Here is a 9,561-nt window from a genome sequence, read left to right on the forward strand (position 1 = left end):
GTCATGTTTAACTGTCCTCTCGTGTTTCTCTTAGGGAAGATCTTTGTCATTTAAGACCTTCCTCATCTGGGTTTTAATCAGTATTTACCAAGGTAGGAGAATTTACTGGACTGAGAATTTTTTGTCTGCTATTAGCAATATTGTTTTTCAGCTGCAGGTTGAATTCCCAAAGCTTAACATTTCATCAGCAGTTATATATATTGCTTTCTGTTTATCTCGTAAATCGATATTCCTGTAGTGTGCCAGACCTATTCAAAACACAGCATGGATTGGTATTTTTATTGGTGCACGTCGCCTAAAAAAGGACATGTTTTTAATTAAATGCTAATCCAGAAAAATTTTAATGAGTGCTTATCACATTGCATGTATTTCCACAGTAGTTTTCTTTCATGGAATGACAGAAGTACTGTTGAAGAAATCTGAATTATGTAATCAGTTAAAAGTAATTACACTTTCAACAATATCTCATTTATTTGCAGCACTTGACAAAATGAGGTTAATTAACAGTTCATCAGATATATTGCACTACAAGGTGTTTAATTTTCTAATAGTTTTATTTCTTTACGACTTTACCTTGGTTGGTTTATTTCACATGCACAAAGTACAGTAAACACCCTTCATTTCTTTTAGAAAGATCAATGTTGTTATCTTATAAAAAAAATTACTGGGCATATTTTTGTAAGTAATCAAATGTTTATTGTGCAGTTGTGACAGTGAAATTTTGTTGCCGGGTGTATTGTTGACTTTGTGTGCCTTTCCACCCTACCTAGGTGGTATTCTGATGTATGGAGCCCTGCTGCTTTTTGAATCTGAATTTGTACATGTCGTTGCCATTTCCTTCACTGCCCTAATCCTGACTGAGCTCCTGATGGTTGCACTGACCATACGAACATGGCACTGGTTAATGGTGGTGGCTGAATTCCTCAGTCTTGGCTGCTATGTGGCCTCTCTTGCATTTCTAAATGAATATTTTGGTGAGTAATAGTAGAAGTATTTTAGCAAAGAACTGGTTTATATTTTCAATATATTTTTCTCGTGGTTTATTTTCAGTTAAGAATAGATGATGTTTTGAAATCCAGCTTTCATTATAAGAAATATGGCTGAGTTCAAATTAGGTCTAGTTAATGTTGGGTTAAATTCTCTCTTACCCTTTTCGCCTAGAATTTGACAATCTCTATTCCTGTTAGTATTATTTATCTAGATGATAAACTTTACTCAAACCATTCATGCCTTTTACATCCTTGATCCAATATTGACAGTCCAAACTGCACACTTTAAATTGTCTTTGAGATTTGCATATTGAAAATACATATGATTATTAAAAAAAAATTAGGATCTTTCACTGAATCGGTGCATTATTTTATATGCCAGACCAAGTGGACCTTATTAGATGTAACCCACAAGGGTTAAAATAGTTTAAATATTGCTAGAGGGTGAGGCAGCAGGCTATTAGGATAGATACCTTATATAAGAATCACTGTTTCATAATTATACTAAGCTTATATAAACTTGCTTATAGCTGTGTTATGCCATACTGTGTCTTAAGGTTCTGATTGTTTATAGGTCACAATATAAAAGAACACATTTTTAACTGCAAATCTTAACAGTCAAGGATCTGAGCATCAAAATAATGCATATTTCTTCTTGTATCAACTTATTCTTTAGTAAAACAACTGTCTCAATGTGATTTTTACAAATGTAATTTACAGAAATATATATAGCAACTTTAATTATACCTCATGAGGAGCAGAATACAGCTCCTCCCTCTCTATCATAGCAGAATTGAATGTTACATGGTAGTTTCCAGGAGTCTCATAGTTCTGCTTTCACTCTCTCATGCCCCAGATGTTCAACACTAGAGTAGTGTATGTACATTATATAATTTTTTTTAATCAGTAAATGCTTCGCTGCCTGTCCTAGGTGTTCTGTTACTTCCCAGATTTCTCAGGAGTCAAATTTTAGTGAAGAAACAGCCCCGCTGGGATTGGTACTTGTGTTGTACATTATTTCAGGTTTGCCAGAGTACCTTTTTATTTTCTCTGAGACTGATGCACAGACTCCTTAATAGCGATTACTGGGTTGATTTTTGAATCTCCACAGCCAGATTACAAATGAAAGGAACAAGCAAGAGCAGATACAGGTACTGTCACTTGAGTCCAGACTTCCAGGAACTTCATAAGGCAGAACTTGCTGCTTCACCTTTGTAAGTCTGTAGTATTGGTGACAGCCGGTCCTCTCATCCTTTCTGGTGTTGTTCCGTGAAAAACACCTTTAGATGGCGTTCACAGATGTGTAAAACCTGCAGGAACTTTGTTTCTTGCAAACTTTTTCATAAAGTGAGTGGTTTACTGTCCTCATGTATTTGCTGGACAAGCCCAAGCAACTGAGTCCATAAATATTTGCATGGCTTCCTGCAGCTTGGGTATTTAACTTGTGTATTTTTTGTCATTAAGGGTACTGGAAAGGGCTGTAATTTCACTGGATTTTGTAAAGACGTATTTCACTGTGTTACTCACCAGTTAATCTGAGAAACACCTTTCTGTTAGTCTCACTTCTGCTTAGTGCTTTGCTTTACTCTTAATTAATCTGTCGCATTTTGTCTTGGAGGGAGGGAGCCCTTTTTTGTGTCTGTGATGTAGCGTAAACCTAAGTGATGGTTTGCAGTTCAATATATAGAGAACTTCCATGTGTCAGGAAAAATGATCCAGACAGGTTTGACTTCACTGTTTCTTTCAGTGATGTTACTTATAAGCGTCATCTCCTCCCAAAGAAATTACAGCACGACATGGCACTTAAATTAGAAAGGCAAAAGTATTTGAGGCTGTTCTGCAGCTCTGACTCATGAAAATAAATCAGTTTTTATGTTTCTGAGTTAATTGCACACAGTGGCCTTATTAGGCCTGTCTATGATAGGTTACATAAGCTTTCAGTAGGTCTAAGCAGGCCAAGGCTAAAACTGTATAACAAGTTTATACATCGAAGTTTAATATGCAAAGTATTTTAATGAGTAAAGTTGGAGCAGTAAAGTATTTCTTTATTGCATTTTCTGAAGTGAATTTTCATTCACATTAAAACAGTTCTGATGGAGTTGTTTATACAGTAAAATGTATAAAATAAAGGCAAATGTAAGAGAAGTGTCAGTGTACTTGCGATCTTAAAACATGACCACATGTAAAATCTGTGTTTTCAAAGTTTTTTGAATTAATTGCTGCTTAAAATATTCTGATTGACATGTGAAAGGCAATGCTATTCCAGTTAATGCTTCTAACATCTTTTTATTTCCTTATCCGTGTACCAAAACTGTTAAGGGTTTTTTTTTTTTTCACATAACTTCTGTATATTCTGTAAATCTTTCCTTTCATTTTCATTTTTCCTCTTTGTGAAACAGGTATAGGCAGAGTGTCTTTTGGAGCTTTCTTAGGTAGGTGAAGTTTAATTTTTCTTGAAATGTTTTTAAAATCTCTAAAAATTCATTAAAGAGTAGCAAATTATTTAATATGCATATCTGTAAACAATGGAAAAATAATAAAAAAAGTCTTTGTGATAACTGTGTTCTGGAATCTTCCCACGATAATTAAGTATGACCTGATTATCATAAATATAGTCAAAAGAATTCAGTAGCAAGTGTAGAGTTGTCACCATTCTTGTTGATGTCTGTCATAAAAAATTAACTTTTCAGGGTGGCTTGTAACAATATCACTACATTGTTCTCCCTTGAAATTTTTGGGCTCTAATTTACTCAGTACAGTTTTAAGGATCATTCAGTCTAGTTGTTGTGATTCTTTCAGGGAAAAATAACCAATATAGAATAAAAGATCCAAACTGGTAGCAAAATTTGTGGCTGGGAACTTGTATTATAGTAGGTAAAAATCATTCTTACTAGTAGAAAAATAAGCTGACTTAACTTCTTCCTATGAGAGAGAGTATTGCTTTTAAGCTGAGATTCTATTTCCCCTAAAATTCCTTGTGCTGCAAAGCAGTGTAAGGACCATAAAGGAACTCTTGACGTTCCTGTCTAGAGAAAATAGCTGGCAAAACCAAAATATTGAGGTTAGCTTTCTCTCTCTGCTGCTTTGTTGCCCTTTATTTTTTTAATTTTGCATGGTCTTGGAAAATAGTATAAGCCAACAATTAGGAGAGTTTCATTGACTTTGCACTACAGAAGTTCCAGTTTCCATGCTACTGGCTCCCGTTACTTATTTTCTCTTTTTTTATTTCTGCAGATGTTGCCTTTATCACAACTGTGACCTTCCTGTGGAAAGTGTCAGCAATCACTGTTGTAAGCTGTCTTCCACTTTACATTCTCAAGTACTTGAAGCGCAAGTTCTCTCCTCCAAGTTACTCCAAGCTTACCTCGTAGAAGTGATTATATTCCTATGGTTTTTCACTCACACCAGTCTGCAGATCACATATTCACTGTGCTTTAGTGTCTGTGGATTAATGTTGGACTAAAGAAACTTTAAAAAAAAAAAAAAAAAGAAATCAAAAATCAAAAGCGGTAGTGTGAATAGAGCACAAAAGGGAGGAAACATCTGACAGATACAATAACACAGAAGTACAGTAACAAGACTATCAGAGATAAAATTAATTTCCTTTTTTTTTTTTTTTTTTACTTTCATTTGCTACGATTATAAAATAAAACCGAATTACCTTTGATTTGACAATGCTTCTGAATTGTTTCATTGCTACTGTGAAGGATCTTTTGCTACTGTAAAGGATTTTTTTCCTGCTGTATTTATCTTCTGCAAGTTAAATTGAAAGTTTTGTTATTTATTACATAAATTCCCTTCTTTAATTATTATGTAACTTCCTAATTCAAGCCCTTTCCTTTAATGTTTCTGTATGGAAAAGGTCATTCGTCCACACTTACTATAACAAGCCTAATACCTGTAAATGCCCGTGTCTGTATTAGCAGCTATTATTCCTCATCAGACATTGATTAATATGCACTATTTGAATTATGTACAGATGTCTGCATAGCACAGTATCATTTTAGGAGCTGTTGTCCTATCCTGTACTCTCCATTTCTGGCACCAGTAAATTACAGATGTGTGATGTTGACAGCAGTTCTTTAAATGCACATTACAGCCAGGTTGCACAAAAGCTGTTTAAAAATTTAATGATAAATTCTGTACATAATTCCACAGCACCTATTGATCTGTACAGATATCAAAGACATGGCTGCTTGGTAAATATGTTTTAAAATTCTTATTCATTTTGTATTTGTAAAACTGCAAATAGTGTCAAAGTACATTTCTATATATGAGAAGTCCAGTAAACCTTGTATTAGCTAATATGTTTAAATTGCCTTGTAATCTGTTTACTTAGGTTACTCAGGTAAAAGAAAATAAGAGGAACACATGAACATTCTGGTGGAAAAATCTATCATCTTCCAAGTTGTAAATGTTTTGGTTTTTATAACTTAGTTTGGGTGCAAACTTGTCACAAAAAAAAAAATCAAAACATTTTTTCCTTTTTGTAAACTGTCAGAGTTGAGTATCTTGGCTGAGTTATGACACTTTAAAGCAGTTGATGATTTGTTCCAGAAACTCATATACTCTGATGCAATCTGAAGGGTCCAAATATTGCATACTGTACTGGCAAGTAGGATATGTTAATTTTCCATTGTGATACAACTTTGCTTTCTCAAGAAGTACCTATAATGAATTTGGCATGATCTGTTAATCAGTGGAAAGGAACAACATAACTATTCATGCTTTATTTATTAAATATTTATGTGAGTGTTTTTAAAAAACAGCTTAATATGGATGTCATTTTTATGTTTGACTGTATGCCTTTACATCATAATTCCTATTTTAGTCTCTTATAACATTGCCCTTATGCCATTATTTTATTGGACGAGTAATATATAAGTGATAAATATAACTACTTCCTGGGAGAGCAGAAGAAACTGCGGCAGAGCTATTTGGACTCCACCCCACTCCATTAATTTTTATTTTGGAAGTTTTTCTTACTAGCTATTTATCTTCTCTCTTTTTTAATTTTCATTCTTCATTATAAAAGCAATAAAGCCTAATTTCTACCAAATATTAATGGTATATGTATTAAATAAACTACTGAAGTAGTGTTTCCTTTAATTACCCAACATCACATACTAGTTTGCTCTGTCCCTCTGTCACTTCTGTAAAACCCCCACAAGATGTCACTGTTCTTGCATACTAACAGAAGCCTTTCTGCATTATGTGTGGTTTTGGCAAGATACTCCTGATTCATATTTTTAGTCTAGTCCTGTGATGTTTTCCTTGCTGATTTGCTTTAATATTACATTTTCCTCAAGAATTGATAATTATTTTTAAATAATAAAGGAAAGCCACCAGTGTGCAGTTATTCTGAAACATCGGTGACATTTCTTCAGACCTTTTTGTCTTACACATTTTGAGCTTACAGCCATATGTATAAGATTCAGGAGATAAGCAAAAGCACTTAGAATTGGTCATCTGTCATCTGTACCTCACATCTTTGACATTAGCAGACAATGAGAAAAATTAAAGTAGCATCGAAATTGATAGTGTTACTGCAGTACGGCTGTATAAGGTACAATTGTATCCATGTTTACAGAATATATAGCATATGTGTATTAAATCTCAGCATTCAAACTCAGTGTGGTGGCAAATATTCTGCACACAGGTATAAGCCTTTCAAAAGTGGAGTCAGTTCTCTGGAGTGCCTGCTTTCTTCATATTTTTAATATACAGCAAAGGTCGAGTTTCAACTAGCCCTTTGTTTTGAAGACTGGGGAAGCCTGATTCAAGTGACTCAAATTCCTTTTGAGGTTCAGCTTTAGGCCTTGGATCTGCAAGTCACACCCAGAAGGACCTTTAGTTTTATTTGCTATTAAATAAATGTTTACTTTTGTGAGCTGCTATGTCAGATATGTTTTTCTGAAATGGTAATCATGACTCTCTGAAAACAGATTTGGAAAACAATTTCAGAACTGGGATAGGATGGAGAAGCAAGGTGTGAACAGGAAATACATCTTCACCAAAGTAACATATGTAACAATACATGGATCATGTTTAAGAAGCACATGAGCTAAACATCTGCTAGATTTCCTATGTAGTTTAATGGAAGAACACAGGAAAAAGGAGAGATCCTGCAGAAAAGAACTACTGGTAATTATATTGGTTTTTTTCTGATGCTATTCTGAACTTATGTGTTCATGTAACTGCTAGAAAACATTTTGCTACACAAGGTATTAGTTTGCAAAGGGAAGATAAATCCTTGCATACTTAGCATTAAATACGTAGCACTCTGTAGCAAGTGTTTACAACAATGTTTTTATGTTCAAACTGAGCTTGCTGACACATGCCATCAGAATTCATCAGTGTGATATCTCTTGTTTTCTTCCTAAGCTTTCAGAGTGGTTGACAGAAACTGTGCCATTGCTTTTGTGTGTACGTAGGAAGTATGTGTTATCTGGATGAGCAGCTTCAGCTTGAGCAAACCTATATTACAAATGTCTTCGTACCCTCCGTCTACAAGAGAGTGTGAGTTTAAACTTCCTTCAGTGTCCTTTGAAAACATGTCTGCAAGAGAGAGCTCTGCAGCTGGGAACATTTTCAAACTGGACTGCAGTTCTGCAGGTATTTAAGCAAGAATTTTGATAGCCACATATGTAGTTAAAACAACTGTAGTCATGTGGTTCAGCTTCTGTAGACAATGAGGAGATGATTTCCCTATGTATTGCTCTTTTGCCCATTTGTGCATGTTAGACTGCAGGCCTAAGCAGTATAGTCTCCAAACTCCCCTGCAACCTTATTTCTGTCTCAAGGCATTGAGACTACTTGAAGAAAGAACCAGCCTTAATTCTTCTGCTGGTGAGCTAGGCAGTGCATTCCTGGGATCATCTCCGTCCCTAGACTGATGTGCAGCTCCACCTTGCTCATACAGGGTGCAGTCACCACTGGAGCTTGGGGCTGTTCAAGCCTGATCCACCCTGGTTTGTGTATTTACCACGTGAGCGATGGTGAGTAGGGCCTGGGGAAGGGCTCACTGTATAAGTGACAGGATAGACTTCCTTAGAGGCTTTGGAGATGGCACTGTTACCAAAGGTACTCCGATCTCTTTTCCTGCTTTGAAACAGCTTTGTATTCCTGGGTTTTATATGGGCAGGAGAGCAGGAAAGAGGCTTGCATCTGTTTCACACCTGCATCCCTCCATGTGCCCAGAGCTATTAATGTGGCTCCAACAACTCCTGCAGGGCAAAGGAATTTAGTGCAGAATATGTGGGCTCTGGATCACTTAAAAAGTGATAGCCACAGGAGGAGAAGTGGCTGTTCTGGTCTTGCCACCAATGCAGAAACTGTTCTTCTAAGTCCTGCTTACTCTGATACTCATTTGAATTTTAGCTTCCATGGAGTTTCTCCTTATTTTTGCTGGCTAGAAAGGAAAGAATTGGGCCAGCAGTCTCTTATAACACTTAATTGAATAACCTTTCTGTACCTAGGCTGTTATTATTATAACTCAATTGAAACTTGAAGGCAATCAAAAAGCCCTTCGATATGTTAGCCCCCTGTAGGGAGGAAAATCAGTACGAGTGAACAAAGACAACACGGATTGAACATTATATGTAAATAAACAGGAGGCACAACGTCTTTAACACTGTGCTAAAAAGCATTGGAATTTCTTTTGTAAACAAAACACACTTAAAGCGAGATACTTCCCAACAAGTATTAACTACCCAACAGATGCCCTCAGCAGGGTTCACAGCTATTATTGTGAGTGGAAATTTGCTCAGCCAATTGCTGACAAAATCCGCCTCAAATAGGCAATTGCACTGAAAGACCTATTCACTACTTCATCGACCAAAACCATAGTTTTGATCAAAATATTTTACAGCAGAGGTGGTGAATGGATGCCATGAGCAGAATAATGAGAGAGCATTCTGCAGTGGAGTTGGCAAATTCTGCTTTATTGTTCCATTCCTGACTGGTTTTTAGCAAAACTGCAGCTGAGAGTTGTCCTTACTGTAGTCTCCTCTTGTCCTCCAGCATGTGTGTTCCACTTGACATTGTAATCAGCCATGGTAAACCTCTCAATTGCTCCAAAAAAATCAGGCTTGAGGAATACTTAGCCTTCTGCATTACTGAACTAAGAGATTATCTGCTCTGAGAAGAGGAGATACTGTGTTCTGTAACTGTGATGCGTAAGTATTTATGTCCCTGCTTTTCTTCTTCTAGCAGTAAACTATCTTTATTTTCTCTTCTCCTGACAGAACTGCCAAGAATAAAAAGAGCTTTGGTTATAATGTTCACGTAGCTTTAAGCAAGCAGTACACAAAATAGACCATTGTAATTCTTACTTGTAGAGCTGCTTTCCATTGTTTTCTCTATAACATACACATCTAGTTTTTTCCATGGGGCCTCTGTGTTTTGCTGTGTTTTGCTCGGAGTTCTAAGCATGAATTTGATTTTGCAAAGTAAACACACGTTATGTGGAAGCAAATTATAGATAACTACTTCAAAAGTCTGTTGAAAATTAATTCCTGGCTGGAAGGCTGGGGGTTGTTAATGGATGGGCAGACCTGTAAGGAGTAAGGGT

The 9,561-nt window shown here is 36.0% G+C and overlaps 1 protein-coding gene across 4 annotated transcripts in view; it reads left to right on the forward strand.

The window, feature by feature from the left end:
- Positions 1-6,879, forward strand: part of ATP9B (ATPase phospholipid transporting 9B (putative)) — a 158,455-nt gene extending 151,576 nt beyond the window's left edge. For 2 of the 4 annotated variants that reach the window (XM_027886517.1, XM_027886518.1), the window contains 5 exons: positions 35-92; positions 771-974; positions 2,101-2,203; positions 3,389-3,421; positions 4,224-6,879. In XM_027886517.1, the coding sequence (XP_027742318.1) occupies positions 35-92; positions 771-974; positions 2,101-2,203; positions 3,389-3,421; positions 4,224-4,452 (627 nt within the window). In that variant the 3' untranslated portion in view covers positions 4,453-6,879. The remainder of the gene's footprint in view (positions 1-34; positions 93-770; positions 975-2,100; positions 2,204-3,388; positions 3,422-4,223) is intronic. The other 2 variants (XM_027886519.1, XM_027886520.1) reach the window with 2 other exon arrangements.
- The last annotated feature ends 2,682 nt before the right edge of the window (positions 6,880-9,561 follow it).

This window comes from Empidonax traillii, unplaced genomic scaffold, assembly GCF_003031625.1.
Source record: "Empidonax traillii isolate 1590-97213 ecotype Southwest subspecies unplaced genomic scaffold, ASM303162v1 scaffold189:size1549363, whole genome shotgun sequence".
Lineage (NCBI taxonomy): Eukaryota > Metazoa > Chordata > Aves > Passeriformes > Tyrannidae > Empidonax > Empidonax traillii.